At 39.3% G+C, this 17,343-nt stretch overlaps 1 protein-coding gene across 1 annotated transcript; it reads left to right on the top strand.

The window, feature by feature from the left end:
* The first annotated feature begins 4,948 nt into the window (after positions 1 to 4,948).
* On the top strand, positions 4,949 to 15,831 carry ST3GAL5 (ST3 beta-galactoside alpha-2,3-sialyltransferase 5). The gene is made up of 6 exons (XM_010577628.1): positions 4,949 to 5,073; positions 6,875 to 6,989; positions 9,241 to 9,584; positions 11,014 to 11,200; positions 13,843 to 14,001; positions 15,269 to 15,831. The coding sequence occupies exons 1-6, from the start codon at positions 5,030 to 5,032 to the stop codon at positions 15,530 to 15,532; spliced, it is 1,113 nt and encodes a 370-aa protein (XP_010575930.1). The 5' UTR covers positions 4,949 to 5,029; the 3' UTR covers positions 15,533 to 15,831.
* Positions 15,832 to 17,343: the final 1,512 nt, after the last annotated feature.

Genomic DNA, 17,343 nt, shown 5'->3' with positions numbered 1-17,343 from the left:
GTTTGCCAGTGGTGTTTGTATGCAAACAACAAAATCTGGATGCTGTAGACACAGGTTGTCTTTGGTGCTTGGTTTCTGAACTGCCATGGTTCTCTCTGTAAACACATAGGTTTGTTTTTGTTTTTTTTTTTAAGCTCAGGAAGACTGTGGGGAGAGGTGCGCTCTCAGGTGCTTGTTACTGCTGATCTTGCTCTTCTGAGCACTCTTACGCCATTCCAGCTAGTGGAAGGTGCTTATTGAATTAGATAAGAGTGCAGGATCAAACCTTAGGTAATTTTAAAAAAATGTTGTGCTGGACAGATGTATTTTGACTTGATCTATCTATCTGTCTATGTATATTGACTTGATTAAGAAAGGAATTGTCTGCAGTAAACTGACAAAAGTCAACCTGAAGTAAACTGTTGCAAATGAAATGAAAACAGTGTTTCAGTTACATAGACAAATTAAACAAAACCATTGAGCATACTAAGAGTTGGACTTGGAAAGATGTGCTGAGGTGATTAATTAAATTCTCTGTGTTTCCTTGTACCTTTTTGCACATTCAGGATGAGTGGAGCAACTGTTTGGGGATGACTGGAATTTGTTTTGCTCAGAGGCAGGGAAGACTTTCTGATAGCACTTGTTTATTGCAGTCTTGCATTCCTCATTAATCCCTTTCTGTCTTCATCACTCTCCAACTCTTCAGTTTCTTCTCCATCTTTCAGATTTCTTGCAGCCTTCCCTTTTCTTTGCTTTGAAATGCTTCATGAAAGGTGCATCTGTTGTAGGACCTCTGCATACAATTCTGTGGTAGGAAATTCTCACCCTTGGAAATCATTAAAAGTGTGCTGTTCGCGGAGCACTCTGACGATTTATACAGCAGAGGAGATTGGCTGTGTCATTGTGTGCTGCAGGATGATTCCAGGAGTATGTCAGTGCCATTAGGCAATAAAAAGTTTTATATACATTGAGCAGTCTTTCACAGCAAGTCTTTCTGTAAAATTATAAGAGAACCTGGGTCCTAGAATAGGAAAGACTAATTTGTGAAGAAATAAAAACCTGCTTTGAACAAAGTAAGGGCAGTGAGGCTTTAACCTTACCCTTGTAATTCAGGCTGTAAAATCTTATGGATTTGATTCAGACTTCTGGAAAATACGTGCATAATCTGGAGTGTGTTCCCTCATAAATGTTACCAGTACCAGGGCCAGACCTCACTGTGTCACTTAGTACGTTGTTGCAATGATTTCCTGATAGCAGGACTGACTGATTCTTTTGTGCAGAAGCCGTTCTGATCTAGGTTCCTATAGACTGTGATCCAGTTACCTCTTTATGTTTTTTTACCTGAGAGAGAATTATTACCTGCATTGTTCTCTAGTGAAAATGGCTGAAGCTTGTTTCCTGCTTTTTATTCAGCTTTTTTTCTTTAAAAAAAAATAATTCAATTTTATACTTCTCTCCAGCCATGTATGTAGAGATCTGTGGAACTGACAGATGTAATTACTGTTTTGCTGTATGTTGTAGCTTAGGCACATGCAGTGTTCAGCGATTGTGTCCATGCCATAAGCCATCCATGTCAGTGAGCGATCCCCTTCCCTTTTGCCAAACAGTGCTGAGTGCCCCTTTTTTGTGCTGGTCTGAGCCAGTCTCCTCCGAGGTGATGTGGCTCTGTGTACTCTCTGCAGTATGTGGAGCAATCCTGGAGTTTCCACATGGTCTGCAGGCCTTGTTCATGCTCTCCTCTGCAGCATCTTCTAATCACTGCTTGTTTCGTGTGCCACATGTGACTGCGCTGGCAGGCTCCATGAACTGGGGCTGCTGCCTGTGCATGCTGGCAACACAATCTCTGTGGATACCTGTTGTCTCCAAGATGTGTTGGTATGAAGGTGCTGGGTCCCCAGGTAATGATGAGGGGTGCTTAGTTGCCTTGTCTGCATAGTGTGGCAGGAAGGATGTGTGTCATACCTGGAATATAAGGTGATGGTGCAAGTCCCGCTGGATTGGCACTGGGCATCTCAAGGTAGAGCAGTTCAACTTGGTGATCCATAACTGGCACTAGGGTATGGTCCTTGTAACAAATTCTGCTGATGCACACTAGGCCTTTACCCATGCGGACTTGACTGATTTGCTGCAAATCTTAGCTGAGAGCAAAGTGGACTTGCAATGCAGATGACTGGGGTCATGGTGTCCACACCCAGTTTTGCTCCTCAGTGCTGTTTTTATTCAGTGGTGTAGATGCAGCCAGTAAAGATGAGGTGTTGCTCTGAGGAAATGAGCTTGTAAGGCTTGATAGGTTCCTATGACCTGCTGTCTTGTGTCCTGACAGGTTGTGTGGAAGACTGGAGCTGGATTTGATTTTCAGCTTAACTGCTAGGATTCTGAGGGACCTAGGGGTGTCACTTAGCCCTTGGGTTTCGGTTTACCCTGTTCCAAGATGAGCCTAATGGTACTGACCTTGGTTTGTACAGTGATTTCAGAGCTGCTAAAAGGTGTTGTTTAAGGTATTGCTGCTTTGTGACAAAGGCCTACAAATAAGTGTGACAGCTCAGAGTCTGTGCAATTAATAAATACAGCTAGGTGGGTAATTTGAGGTAATTTGAGGTTCTTAGTATCATAATAACCAAGTTACATATGTTTGAGGTAAGTGGTGCAGTTTTCTGTTGGCAAAAACCATTTAGGCTTTTTTTTTTTGCCTTGCTCTGTTTTGTGGGTTATGATCACTTGCAGGTGACTCGAGAAAGCATCACTTAACTGTTGTCTGCTCTTCAAAGGACTTAAGATGCTGATGTTGATCTTTATCTCTCCTTGTCCCACCCTGTCTCACAATAGTTTGTGTCTTTTGACCTTCCACCATGTATATCAAATTTGTTAATGAGAAATTATGTGTGACTGCAAAGAGAGACTGACTTTGAGTCATCTTCCAAATTAGATATCCCTGAAATTTCAGTGGGCTGGATTTGAGATTTGGAGGGGGTGCTTCCGTCTCATCAGCTCCTTCATCCTGATGTTTAAGAATGTCAGTTGTTTGTCCAAATAAACAGTGTTTTGAAGTGGCAATACTGGCTAATTCAAATGGGTCATATAGCCGTATAAAATAAAAGGAGGTGGAGCAGAAAAGAGAGTGTGGAGGACCCTAGATAAAAATCTTCCCTTAGCCCTGTTTTTTTTAGGAGCTCTTGTGACAGAGCTCTTGGCAGGAGAGCAGAAGAGTGTGAACATCTTTGCGGTGGAGAGCAGAGAGGGTTAAGCACTGAGATCAAAGTCAAGGAGTAGGGCTGAAATCCTCCACTGTGGAGGATCAGGCTGCACCTTTCCATGGTTGGCTGATCAGAGGGAGTGCTCCTTTGGGAGGTCTGCAAGGCAGGAAAAACACTTGCCTGTATCCTTTCTCCTTTGAGGGGAAAACCAGCAGGCTTGTATGGGTAGGTATTGCATGGTGTTTCCCCGTTTGCTCACATCTTTGGTTAATGGCAGCAGCCTGTGAGAAGTTGATGTGCCAGCCTGCATTTTTCTTTCCAAAATCAGAATTGAAGCATGCTGATAGAAACTCATGGGAGCTTACAAACAGTAAGCAGAAAGATTGCTTCTTGTTAGCTAATAGTTACTTGCCCACCTGTGAGGGAGCACTGTGCACTCCTGCTGTGTTCACAATATTTGTTGGAGGGGAGCTGTTGCTGCAGACAGCAACTGCCCTTGTGCTGTGTCCTGGTTTCAGCTGGGGTAGAGTTAATTTTCTTTCTAGTAGCTGGTACAGTGTTATGTTTTGGGTTCAGTATGAGAAGAATGTTGATAACACATTGATGTTTTCAGTCGTTGCTAAGTAGCATTTTTACTAAGTCAAGGATTTTTCAGCTTCTCATGCCCAGCCAGCAAGAAGGCTGGAGGGGCACAAGAAGTTGGGAGGGGACACAGCCAGGGCAGCTGACCCCAACTGGCCGAAGGGATATTCCATACCATGTGACATCATGCCCAGTATATAAACTGGGGGGAGTTGGCCTGGGGGGGGATTGCTGCTCAAGAACTAACTGGGCATCAGTCGGTGAGTGGTGAGCAATTGCATTGTGCATCACTTGTTTTGTATATTCCAATTCTTTTAGTATTATTATTGTCATTTTATTATTAGCATTATTCGTTTCTTCCTTTCTGTCCTATTAAACTGTCTTTATCTTTATCCATGAGTTTTACCTTTTTTTCTTTTTTTTTTTTCTGATTCTCTTTTCCATCCCACTGGATGGGGGGGGGAGTGAGTGAGCGGCTGTGTGGTGCTTAGTTGCTGGCTGGGGTTAAACCAGGACATGCTGGCAGCCTCCTGGTCCTCCTGTGTGCCAGGCAAAATTTCCTGCACATGCTCTTTGGTGCTTGCTGTTGGAAGTTGCTGACCATATTGTTGGGGCTTCTGAAGAGGTCAGCAGTAGATTCAGACCAATGATGAGACAGGTTTGCTTAACCTTGGGGAAATCAGGGTGTTGATCTGAAATACGGACTCCGGTTTTGAGGATGGGATGGTTTGTACAGGTTCTGCATGCTGGGAGCGTGCTTGAAGTCCGCAGGGTAGCGTAGTGCTTGGACATTTTGATTCAAAGATCATAAATGGCCTGAGCATATCGTGTAGATTTTTTTCTCCTGTCTGGAGTCTAATAATTCCTCAAACAAAATGGTGTTTGACCAGGATCAAACAATGGTGCTTCACAGTAACCGATGTAATCGCAGTTATTAGACTTCAGGCTTATGAATCATGCAAAGACCTATACCTGGTAACACGTACATGATATTTATAATCATGTCCTAGCGGTGCATCTGAAATGTGTATGTTCTTTATCACAAGGAGGTCAGGAGCAATTCAGTATTCCTGACAAGATAACTAAGAATCACAGTCTTCTCTGGGAAACAGAGTAAGTTAATAGTCATTGGATGTCCTATGAACTTTTTCCAATTCAGCAAAAGTTATGATCATTTTTTTCATTCTTTCTTACAGCAATGCTGAGTGACAGTAACTCTGTGAAGCTGAAAAGTGATTGTTCACCTCCTGTGCAATGGTGTAAGGTGGCTGCACATGAAGATGAGAAGACCGAGCTGGTTTTTAAAAGGTACTCGCAAGTAAGTGTCACTGTCACAGCAACGTAGAGGTCAGTTGCTCTCCCCCTATCCTGGACAGTTACAAAAAGGATGCAAAAATCAAGGCATGAGACTGCCACAGGAACTGGACGGAGGGTTAGGCACACAGCTTTTCTTGGGGCACCTAAAACACTTTGAGGAGCCTAGGCTCTCTCATAGTAGTATCTGTTTTTCCAAGCCAATATGAGATCCCAGTACTTTGCTGACAAGTGTTTCCGATCTTTTTTGTATCCAGATAAGTAACAATGCCGAGGCTTTTGTGCAGTCTGATAATTGAAGAAATTGAAGGGCAGTGGATGTTTAGTGGGTATTTTGGGGAGGTGTCCCCTCATAGTTAATTTGTTTATGAAGACGTCTGGAGTACTACATCACAAAATCTTACTCCGTTGTTTATATTTTGACATCAAATTAAAATTAATGAGTGTGTGCTAGTATGCATTCTGAACCACATTTTAAGCCAAAAAAGTTCACTACTGTGATGCTTCTCTGCCACATGAATTTTTAGGTCTTAAAGCTTAAAAAACCCAAAGCCAAACTGTTACATCCACTGGTGTTTTGAGCATCTGAATAGTGCAGCCCCAGCTGAATCTAGAGATATTTGATAAAACTCTGTGGAGGAAAACCAGCCTCATTAATCTGCTGTGAATCCCTTGTTTTCTGCCAGTCAGCTGATTTCTAGGGTTTGCAGCCTAACATGCTACTGAAGGTTTTAGACCCCCCTATCAGTGCAAAATTTAATTTAGGTAAAGCGGATGCGAGAACAGTGCTGCTTTTCCAGTGATCACCTTTTTTTGCAGCATATACTGCAAATTGAGTGCCAGGGTTGCATCTATTAGTCTGTATGGTACAAGGTTTTCTAAAAAAAAAATAAAAATCTTGGAAACCTGTATTATCATCATCTGAAAGAGTTTCAAGAAGCACTGAATACTTAGTCGGTTGTATATTTTTTACAACTTTTAAACGAATGTCCAGTCTTTAGGAAACCATAGGAAATTAAAATCAGTAATAAAGGTCAAACTATATACTTGAGCAACAACCACAACTCTAACCAAAGAATGGTGCAATTTTTGCAGATTGGTATAGACATGAAATGAGCCAAGTGAATATTTGGAGATCAACAGTGAGATTCCTTAGGAATGAGAACTTAGTAGATCAAAAATGTGGATAGTCTATATTACTCAATTTTAAAGTTGATTGGGTTTTTTTTCTTCTGCATGTTTTGGGGGTGCAAATAGCTAAATTAGGCTTCTCAACATACACCTAAGCATCTAAATTCTGCATTTGGCCTGCCAGTGAATTGAAGGTTTTGTGAGTGGTGGTTGTTGGCCCAAAATCTTGCAATTTGAAGTTCCATCCTTTTTTTAACTTGCATGAAAAGACATATTTCAAAATAGTTGTGCTTTAAAGTAGGAAAACAAAGGTCACTTTTTGTTTCTTTGTGACGAGAGCTGTTTGATTCATCAGAGATGCAATTGAAGTCTATGATGCAGGCACAAAACTGCATAAATCAGAGTGTCAATATGCAACATTTTCTTTATCAAAGCATCTATATATGTTCATACTTTCCTGCAGATACCTCTGAAGAGTTGTGAAAGACTTGCAGTGAACAAAGCAATAGTTTATCTTGGTTTGAATCAAGAGCAAGTATTCACCTGAAGTTCTTCAACTGTCTTAAATTTGTTTAAAAATACTCATTTAACAGTTGATGGATTGCTGGAAAAAAAGTTGGTTTGTTTCCCCCCCACCCCCCCTCCTACCCCTACACCTTCCTGTTTGTTTTTAGATTTCTTGCACTGTTTGTGATTGGAGGGTGCTTCCTTTATATCCTCAAATTACATTTTGGCCCCGAAGAATGTGACAGAACAAAAATGCCGTATGTGGACCTCGATCGTGTAAGGGTTGGTATTTTTGGCTTTTTTTTTTAAACTTGGCTTAAAAAAAGTTATTAATTGACAATAAAAGAGTTATAAAGATCTATAAGAAAGACCTAGAACGCTGAAATTATCCTGTGAGGGAAAATATATTTTGCTTCATTTCATGCCACAGAACTTCTATTTTTTTGTTCTTGTGGAGTGACAACAGAAGTGCATAGAGAAAGTTGATTTTTTAGGGGTAAAATGAGGTAACTGACTGTTAAGAATAACATTTGAAATGGACATGTCATCATACTATTGTGTCAGTGCACATGACACTGATGATCAGAAAATTGATGCAAATGAAAAGTAACATACTTTAAAAAAAAAAAAAAAGCTCCAAGCCCAGTACGTTAAGCCAAAAGTTTATTTTTACCTAGGTCAGTTCCCCAGTTTGCTTTGCCTTGTAGTTGTTCAGATTTTTTTGGAATTGCAGGGCAAATGTGCAGCAGGGTGCAGCTCTTGGTTCATTTATTTAAGGTAGCAGCTACTTACTTCAACTACAGTTTTGCATGTGGCTTTTAAGCTGGTGTAACATGCCAATAAAGCTTTCTCTTAATTCTTGGTGACAGTTCTCTGCCTTTGCTACTTAACGTGCTTGCTCTTTATAACAGTACTTAACTTGGCTTCAGAGTTGTTATATTTCTGTCTTTGAATGTCTCAACGCTAAGACTCGACTTAGAGCAGAAGGCCTGATTTAAGATAGTCTCGTCTTAGCATCACTGCATGTGCATCCTCCCCCACCTCCCACCTTCTTCAGTGCATGTTTTTTCCCTTCTGAGCCTCTTTGCCTCCCCTTCTCATTTGACTTATTTATTTTCTCAGTATCATATTCTTTCTTCTGAACAACAAACACCTTAAGCCAAGCAAACTTAAAGACTGTATGGACTGTGTTTATCATTGTCTCATGATTCGTTTTGTTTGTGTTAGATGCAGGATGAGGAAATAACATTGATCTTTGTCTAGTTAGGTAGTAGCTGATCACAAACTGTTTAGGGCAGTTGTCAAGGGATTGGCATTAATTTTTACTGATAGGATGCACAACTATCAGCCTTAAAAATGAGGCTTTTCCAAAGATGCATTGACTCTTGCTGGCACAGTACAGCATGAAGTTGCTCAGTTGTGCCTTACCCGGGAAGAAGTGTGGTGGTTATGCCCAAACTTGCAGAGGCCTTTCTAACAGTGGCAGAGGCAGTTCTGTAGAGCTATCTTGTGCTTTTTTAAAAAAAACAACCAAAACTAACTTCCCTCCTTGTGCACCCAGATACACACTTCCCTTTCCTTAACAGTACAGAAGAACTGAGTTAGCACTAGGTTTGAACCTTGAGTCTCTGGCCCCTGTGTTTGCTCATGTGTTTTTTTTAATTACACTGGAGGAAGGATCAGCAGAGTTGTATTGAGGAAGAGAACATGCAAAAAGATTTTATTTTAACTGGTAGAAATAATACCTTTGCTATTTCTCTTCTTCCTTACATCAGATACTGGCTTGCCGCTACAGATTTCTAAAAAATGTACATGAATAGTTTTTTGGGTGTGGTGTTTTGTTTGGTTTTTTTTTTTAAATGAGCCAGATCAATGTGTGGTTTTATCTGACAGCTTAATCTTTTTATGCAACATGGAACTGTAGTCTTTTATTTTGGTGACTAGTCTTTGAAAGAAGACCTGAACCCCCCCCACCTTGCATTCCTTTTAAAGTTGTGTTTTCGTCATTAGCAATACCACTTCAGCAATACTTATGGAAGAAGCGTTGCTTCATTTTGATTAGTAAGCAATCCCAGCCTGCCATTTCACAGAAGTTTTACCCAGTGGATGTGTCCCTGGTAAAATCCTACTGCAGGCAGAACTCAGGTCATGCAATTGAGCAGCAGAGTAGAATTCTGCTTGCTGCTGAATTAGATGGGTAGAGGTACATCTAGATTTTTTTAATCTATTTTTGTAAATAACAGTACAAGTGTTCTGAAATAGCTCATTTTCACTTACCACTTTTACTAACCTAATTTATTCTTTAGAAAACCTCCTATCCAGATTTAAGTGATTGGGTGGAGAGGCATTCCTTTGCAGGTATCTGCATTTGAGTGAATGCTTTAAAAAGTCTTGTATTTCCATGTTTAAGCCTTCTTTATAAACCCCTGTGTTTGCTAAACTGCTGGTGGTCAGCTGGTGGGTTGCATTAAGAGGGCTTTGTATGTTCCTGAAGCTGGCTTTTCTGACTGAAATCATGTATGTTTTGTTTCAGAGAGCACAACAGTATGCCAGCATTGCATTGCAGGAACAGTGCCGACCTTCTTACGTAAAGAAAGAAATGGGAAAGTTATTTGCGGAGAAATATCGCATGGACATATCTCCCTTTGTAAGAAAAAACGTAAATGAAGAAGAAGCTTTATTTAAATATGAACCTCCTTTTGGATTTCACAAGTTCTTTGATAAGCTTAAAAATCTCCTTGAACTCTTACCTGAGCATGATTTACCAGAAGATTTGAAGTCAAAACACTGTAAGCGTTGTGTTGTTGTTGGCAGTGGTGGAATTCTTCATGGATCAGAGCTGGGTCACTTATTGAATCGGTTTGATATTGTTATAAGGTATGTAAGTTTCATTTAAGGATTTCAACTACTTCAACTTTGAGCCAACTTTGGTTTTTTAGGAGAAAGTATCTCCAACATTTATGCAATTTATAAGGCTATTTCTGAAAGTGCTTTTGAGAAATTGTCTTGTGACTTGATGGAATTTGAAGTCTTGGGAGTAAAATAAATTGTCATGTTCACAAGACAGGAATTCAGTGTAATTATTTTTGGACTTCAGATACAACAAAACATGGGCAAAAATGAGATAGAAACTAGTGACATCATAGATAAGTAGACAATCCTGTTTTTATCTGTTCATATGTTTAAGCTTTCAGAGGTAGGCTTTAGGACTAACCCCTGCCTTTTTCCCATTGGTTAGTTGGGATGCTTGTTTGAAGGATTTTTATAACAGCTATTTCAAACACAATTAAGTATTAATTGGTGTTTTAGTATACAGTTTGCTTACACACTGTATAGCATGCTTGTCTTTCCTTATCTTTACAAGATCTTGCATGTAAGATCTTGTAAAGGTGCATGCTTTCTATGATTACCTGTGTTTTCTAGTGTCTGAATTAAATGAATGCATGCTCTGTGTTCGTGCCTTCTGAGCATTACTGTTTGAACTCTCCTTCTTTGTATTTTGAATCATGTAAAGTCACAAATAAATTTAATACAAACATTTTCCCAAGTTGCTTTGTAAACTAAGACTTGCTCTTCTTAAAAAGAGAAGACTTGATACAGTGAGTCAATGGCTCTTATACAAAGGTAAACAAACCTGTCAGCATGTGGAGGGGCAGAGAACTTGCAGTAACTGTTCTCTGAAATTAGGACCGGCAGCATGAAGGTGACTTTTCTGTTGATAGAGGAAAGTTTGCAGGATTTACACTGTTCTGCAGAACTGGTGGAGCTGGCTGAGGCTGTTCTTGTCAGCAGTGTGCTAGCATCTGAAATTTTTGGTGAGCTGCAATCAGGAGGCTGCATTACACAGGATGCATTATATTGTACTGAAGGGATAATTTGACTGCCTTTCTGTGTGTAATACTTGTGTGTGTGTATTTGTATAGATATAAAAATGAAGGCAACTTGGCGACTTCCTGTGTTTTCCTTCCTTTCCTCTTTTAAGCCTCTCTGAGTTGGCACAAGGCAATGAATATGAAATTCTGTGATGCTGTTTTAAGTTACTTTTCTGTTCAAGCTTTTCTTTTTGAAGTTTTGCACTTGTGCCAGTTAATTCAGAAATAGCATTGGCTTCCTCTCAAAGGTAAGGGGTAGATGAGTGCATGAGGTAAGGAACATGGAGATACTGAGAAAACACTGTATTCCGCTCTGTTAAAAATCTGCGGGCCAAATAGAAGTTCTTTGCTTCGTGTCTGATGTTTTAATGAGATTGTAACTCATGCTTATTACATACAGTTTCTCTCCATTGTGGTTTTTTTTTTTTTGTTAGATTAAATGATGCACCAGTTCAAGGATACACAGATCACGTTGGTAACAAAACTACGATACGGATGACTTACCCGGAAGGAGCCCCACTTTCTGAACATGAGTATCCTCCTGCTAGCTTGTTTGTGGCTGTTTTGTTTAAAAGTGTTGATTTCAATTGGCTTCAAGCAATGGTAAAAAATGAAACCTTGGTATGTAATGTAGCAGTGTTTTGTACCTGTGGTTTTTGTTTGGTTGTTTTTTCTAATGCTTAAGAAGCTGACTGATCTGTTACTTTCTGTTTTATTATTGAGGGTCTTTTATGTAACTTTGTGGGTTTTTTAGCTCTGTCTCCTAGTTACAGTTGGTACCAGCATTCATGTTGAAGCCCTGTGCTGACAGTAACACTTTTTTTTCCTGCAGATACTGGTGGTTTGCACCATGCTATGTGACATATTGAGTGTTCACTAAAGTGGAATTCATTTCAGATTAGGTTTAAGTGACTTGTTCAAGTCTGCAGACCTTGAAGTAGAAATGAGACTTCTGGATACCAGTCTTTTTTTTTTTTTTTTTAACAGCTAAAGTCTGTGCTGCTACAATAGGCAAACGTGCAGTTGATGTGTAATTGAAGCATCACAGTTGTTAGTTCACATTTGTCTGTGCTTCCAGAATTAAGACATTGTTTATTTCTCACTGAATATTTGAAGAGCAGAGATTCCTAAGAAACTGATAGAAGGGTTCCATGTTTCCAAATGCTCTTTAAATTGGTGGTTTTCACCTCTTTCAATTTGCAGGCAGGTAATTTTTGCAAGTTGAAAACCAGTAGCTAAGTTTCTCTGACCACAGATTGAAAACAAGTGCTCTAAATTTTTGAGAGAGATTTAGAAGAAAGCCTGTCAAGTTTCTTAACAGTTAGATACATGATAGTTTAGGTACTCCAAGTTTCCGTCTTAATTCTATGATTTTTATAACATGAGAGCCTATGGAAGGCCTGTTTAATATTGACCATGACTGCCTACTACTACTTTAGCCCAGAGTGTGTGCCTTGTTTTGAATAATCTGAGTATGTTTTGTAGAGGGTAGTTTTTCCTGAATGCATGAATTTGCACAAATTTAAGAACTTCTACTCCCTGATTTTTTTTTTTTTTTACCAGGGATGAGACAATGTTGGTCTATGACCTTCCCTGCAGCAGTATGGTAATTTTGATGACCAGCAGCTTTCTAACTTGAGTTGAATCCCTAACTTACTTGTCTTACAAGCTATCTAGCTATTTCGTGTTTTAAAATTTGGTTTTGAAGAATGACTAGTACAAGGATGGCTTTCTGTATTAAAATTTGTTTTGAGGGGATTGAAAGAGTGATTGCTTTTTGGCATCTGCAGCATCCTCTGTTAGTGAGTTAGAAGACTGAAGTATGTGCTTTAAGAAAAGAGTACCTTTTCTTGTTTTGCATGGCTTAGGGGCAGATCTGCTCATTCCCACCTTCATGCTTGCTCTGGTGTTTTTGCTGGTGCAGAGGGCCAGTTTTGGGAACTGATCTGGGAATGGGCATACTGGAGAGAGTCCACCAAAGGGCCATGAAGATGCTTAAGGGACTGGAGTATCCCTCCTATGAGGAAAGGCTGAGAGAGGTGGGACAGTTTAGCCTAGAGAAGAGAATGCTTGGGGGAAATATTAATGTGCATAAATACTTGAGGGGAGGATGCAAAGAGGATGGAATGAGGCTGTTTTTGGTGGTGCCCAGTGACAGGACCAGAGACAACAAGCACAAAGTGAAACACGGGAGGGTCCCTCTGAACATCAGGAAACACTTTTTTTTACTGTGAGGGTGACCGAGCACTGGCAGAGGTTGCCTGGGGAGGCTTTGGAATCTCTATCTTTGGAGATTCTCAAAAGCTGTCTGGACGTGGTCCTGGCCAACTGGCTCTAGATGTCCCTGCTTGAGCAGGGTTGTTGGACCACTTGACCTCCACTGGTCCCTTCCAACTTCAACCACTCTGTGATTCTGTGAACTGAAAACATACTTCTCCTTTCAAATACTAGGCTTTCAGTTGGATCAGCTCTCTGGGCAGGTATTGGTACTTCAGTAAACTGATTCAGAGTATGGGTGGGAAGATGGGACCATAGCAGCCTAGATTTCATCAGTTTAAGCTGCTCTAGGGTTGTACCTTAAAGCCTGTTTAAAAAAATGTAGGTCTATGTTGCAGCTATAGCAGTTTTATCATTTGCTTAGTGTTACCCATTATATGGAAAGACTTGTAAAATAAGCCTGATTTAGTATATTTTTTTTCCATTAGCATGCATCTAATTGACTGCAAGTGGCATGAGATCGAAATCTAGCTTGCTGAGCCTTGCGTAAACCCTCTTCTGAAGCGTTACATTTATCGCTAGGTGGATGCTGTCAAACAACAGCTGTTCGCGTCAAAGCCTGAGCAAAATTCTTTTAAATCCAGTGCTTGCCTCAGAATGCCTGGTTAATGTTTGTGGAAAACTGTGGTTCCCTTTCCTGCTTCTTTAAATATTGGTGCCTGCTCAGTTGTGCTGGGGAAGGGCCAAAGAACTAGAGGTGCTGGTAGATATGTTGACTGATGAAACACAATGTGCAGTCAACTACTCAGAATAAACAACTTTTCCCTCTGCTGTCCTCTCTGCAATTCCAAATACTTTGGAGGTTTTTCCTCTTTTGGGTCAGTCACTTGAGCTGTATACTGGTATTCCTGAACCACCTTAGCTATAAACTGTTTCCTGAATTTCTCAGAATCACTGATGAATTATATAACTTGTGTACCGTGTCTGCCATACACTTTGCAGTCTCAGAGTACCCCTTTGCTGAACTATTTTTTTCTTTCTCTTAGCCTCTGTGGGTGCGACTCTTCTTTTGGAAGGAGGTTGCTGAGAACATTCCTCTTGCATCAAAGCAGTTTCGGATTCTGAATCCAGTCATCATCAAAGAGACAGCTTTGGACATTTTACAGTTCCCTGAACCTCGATCAAAATTCTGGGGTTGGGATAAGGTAAGAAGTTTTCTTTTAGGAGAGGGAGACTATTTAATACAAAGTAAAATAAGAAACTGAAAAAAGTTTTGGGCTTTTTGTTCAATATAGTTTCTCTGTGCAGTTTTAGAGCTGGTCTCATGTAATAGGGAAATTAATGCGCTCTCAAAAGATGCTTGTATTTTCTTGTGTAAAATCAAAGTAGGATTTCAGCTCACCTTTTTAGATGAGGTATTATGCCTGTGCATGCTGACATGAAATTGCCTGTCTTACAAAGCATTCAGATGCAGTGAGACATAAATTCATTCCAGTACAGTGTGTTCACTCGCACATCATTGTGGCTGGTGTTAAATAATCAAAAAATGCATTTGATGTATGTTAAGTGTGTCAAGAGCAGCCCTGTTAAGTCAAACCAGTGATCGGCTATAGACAGATGTGTCTCCAGCTGCAGGGAAAGCAGAAAGTATGGAAACCAGGCCAGTGTAAAGCAACCTTCCAACTGTTGGAATTGCTATGTATGCCAGTGTGCTCCATAACAACTGATGGCTATATCCTCCTCCAGCAATAGTATGGAGTGATGAATTGCCTAGTTTAATTTTACACTGCATTTTTGTTACTTTATTTGTTTGAGAAATTGGATGTCACTAGTTCTCTTGAACTATGAAAAATGCTGAATAACCACTGTCTTTCATCTTTTCTGTGAAAGCATTTAACAGTAGTGTTATTGTACAAATGTTTGAAGGATCTTCTCACCTTTATTGAAATAACATAACATACCAAGCTATGTATCTTTTAGTGGTATCGTAGTATACTTGCCTTCTTCACAGGTTGTTCAGTGAAAAGTCATATTCTGAAGAATGCTGTTAGAGAGCCTCTTGCTCAAGACTGAAGTAAGCATACATCAAGAAATGTCAAGTTTAATTGCATGTCAGGAGTTGAGTGTTTGGAGCGAGGGTTCACTTGTAGTTTAACTACACAGTAATAGGGCATCTTGCCTTCATAGAAAAAAAAAAAAAATTAGTGTTGACAGCCAGAAGTCTTGTTTAAGGCAAATACTTAAGCTGTATTAGTATTTGGCCCTGAAGTTTTTAGTTTTACTTGATCACTTAATTGATTTTTAGTTTTAGTTGTAATTGATTTTAGTTTTAATTGATGGTTTAATTGATTTCAGTTTTAAGTGAAGAGAGGGAATATACAAAACCGTTAAATTTTGTAAAGTGTTTATAAAAACTGGCAAAGGAAAATGTTTGAATTCAGCAGGCTTTTTTTTTTCCCCCCTCCTTTTTAGAATGTACCTACAATTGGGGTCACAGCAGTTGTTCTGGCCACACATTTATGTGATGAAGTGAGCTTAGCAGGATTTGGATATGACCTTGATCAGCCCAGCACACCTTTGCACTATTACAACAACCTCTGCATGGCTGCCATGAACGGACAAACTATGCACAACGTGACAAGTGAAACAAAATTCCTGCAAAAACTGATCAAAGAAAAAGTTGTCAGAGACCTCACTGGGGGGATACATTGTGAATTCTGTGTCAAAGGCAGCTAGTGATTGAAGTGTGGCATGGTTTGGATTTGTTAAATTTCCAGAGGTTCAGCTGGAACAACCTTTTCACTGTTCTAAGTAGTAGTTTAAAGTGTGTATAAAATGGACGTGGAATCTCTGCTGCCTTTTTTTAACGTCAAGTTCAGTTTGTTGGACTTTTAAATTTATTTTGATGTCAGATTTTCTTTGCACGTTTTTGTGAATAACTATGTAAATACAACTTGGAGTTGAAAGAGATCCATTTAAAATATTTAATGTTTTAAGTTGTCTGAAGAAAAGCAGAGTTTTTGTTTTCAGATGTATATGGTACGCACAACGCTAGCCTGAGTTGTCTAACAGCATACAAGAGTTATTTTCCACTGAACTACTGTCTTTGTCAATCCAGTTCTTGGTGTAGGACTCCTTTTCATGGCATGCCATGAAAAGAAAGGTGTATGCTTCTCAAGTCTTTAATTTCTTGCAACTTGAACGTTTTGTTTCCCCCTCAAGTATTTGTATTCTTTTGGTTTTGTGCTAGTGTTTTTTTTTGGGGGTAGAGGAGGAATGTGGGAGTGGAGGTGAAGGAAAAGGAACTGTTGTGGCAATAACTGAATAGTAAGTACTTTGGCGTTCATGATTGATATTAAAATCATTGATGCATTAATGTATTGGGTTAGAATCCTGCTTTATCATGAAGCATGTTTGGGCCCAGGGCACACTCTAAGAGGATTTAGCCAGTAGGAGGCTTTCACCTGAACCAGATCACTTGTCATTTCCATTCCTTAAGACCCAGATAAATGTTTCTAACTAGTTGATTTGCAGCAGAGTTCACCTACCCCAATTAAAGAAGTGGCATTAATACAAAATCTGCCCTTTTTTTTTTTTTGAGTGACTTGAAAATTGCTGGTTCTATAAAACACTGGTTTGTATGAATCTTCCATTTAGCAATAATAGAATCTATGACTAGGTTAAAATTTCCATTGGTTTACTTTATGATCCTTAAGTAATTAATTGCAGATATCGTAACCTTAATAGTTCACAATGATGATAACCCTTATGAATACTAGTGTTGACTATTTAATTGAAGGGAGAGGTAGAGTTGTTGGCTTTCCTGGATCAGCTTTTAAGTCAGCAATTGGGTGAGTGTGTATAAGTTAAGAAAATCACTTTGAGAAAGTAGTATGATCTAGTAGCAAGCTAGATAACTGCTGAAAACAGCATACTTAAAAAAAAAAGTTATGTATTCTTGTGACTGGAAATCAGTGCATTGCAAAGAAACTGGACTGTGCAGATCTTCTGTAAGCAGGTTTTGATGTTCACTTTCATTTTGTTACTAGTAGAGTAGTAGGTATAACTGTTTGCACTGAGTAGTGTTGTTACTCAGTCTACAGTATGTGAAAAATGCCTCTTGCCTTTATACTAAAAGGCAATAAAATGACATCAAAACGTAAAGTATAACTCTGAAGAAAGTAGTGGACCTCATCTTTTGTAAGTCCCATGTACCTACATGTCCTTGAAAGCCAGTTGTGGACAGTGAGCAAATTTGAAAATCAGATTCTTGTCTCTGACACTGTTTGTGTTTATAGCAATAATATTAATCTAATTTCTCCTCTGTGAAATGCATTAATTTTTGTACTAGCAATAAATTTCTAGTCTATGTTTTTCTTGTAAGTATAATTATATTGTTTAATTTAAAAATATTTCAAGTGTGAAGAGTTTTGTACAGATAGTCTTTTAGTTAATGTATTAAAATGCACTAATTACTTTCTCCTGGTATTTAAACTGGAAGTACCTTAATTTCATTTGGTAATAGTGAAATTTTGGAAGATTTCAGA

The sequence above is a fragment of the Haliaeetus leucocephalus genome, unplaced genomic scaffold, assembly GCF_000737465.1.
Source record: "Haliaeetus leucocephalus isolate CR32 unplaced genomic scaffold, Haliaeetus_leucocephalus-4.0 Scaffold51, whole genome shotgun sequence".
Classification (NCBI taxonomy): domain Eukaryota; kingdom Metazoa; phylum Chordata; class Aves; order Accipitriformes; family Accipitridae; genus Haliaeetus; species Haliaeetus leucocephalus.
Note: the sequence above shows the minus strand (reverse complement) of the source record. Positions and strands in the feature narration are given on the sequence as shown.

Coding starts and splice junctions, on each gene's coding strand:
- ST3GAL5 (XM_010577628.1), top strand. CDS start 5,030: ATGAAGATGAGAAGACCGAGCTGGTTTTTAAAAGGTACTCGCAA. Junction 5,074..6,874: donor TTTTTAAAAGGTACTCGCAA/GTAAGTGTCACT, acceptor GTTTGTTTTTAG/ATTTCTTGCACTGTTTGTGA. Junction 9,585..11,013: donor CGGTTTGATATTGTTATAAG/GTATGTAAGTTT, acceptor TTTTTTTGTTAG/ATTAAATGATGCACCAGTTC.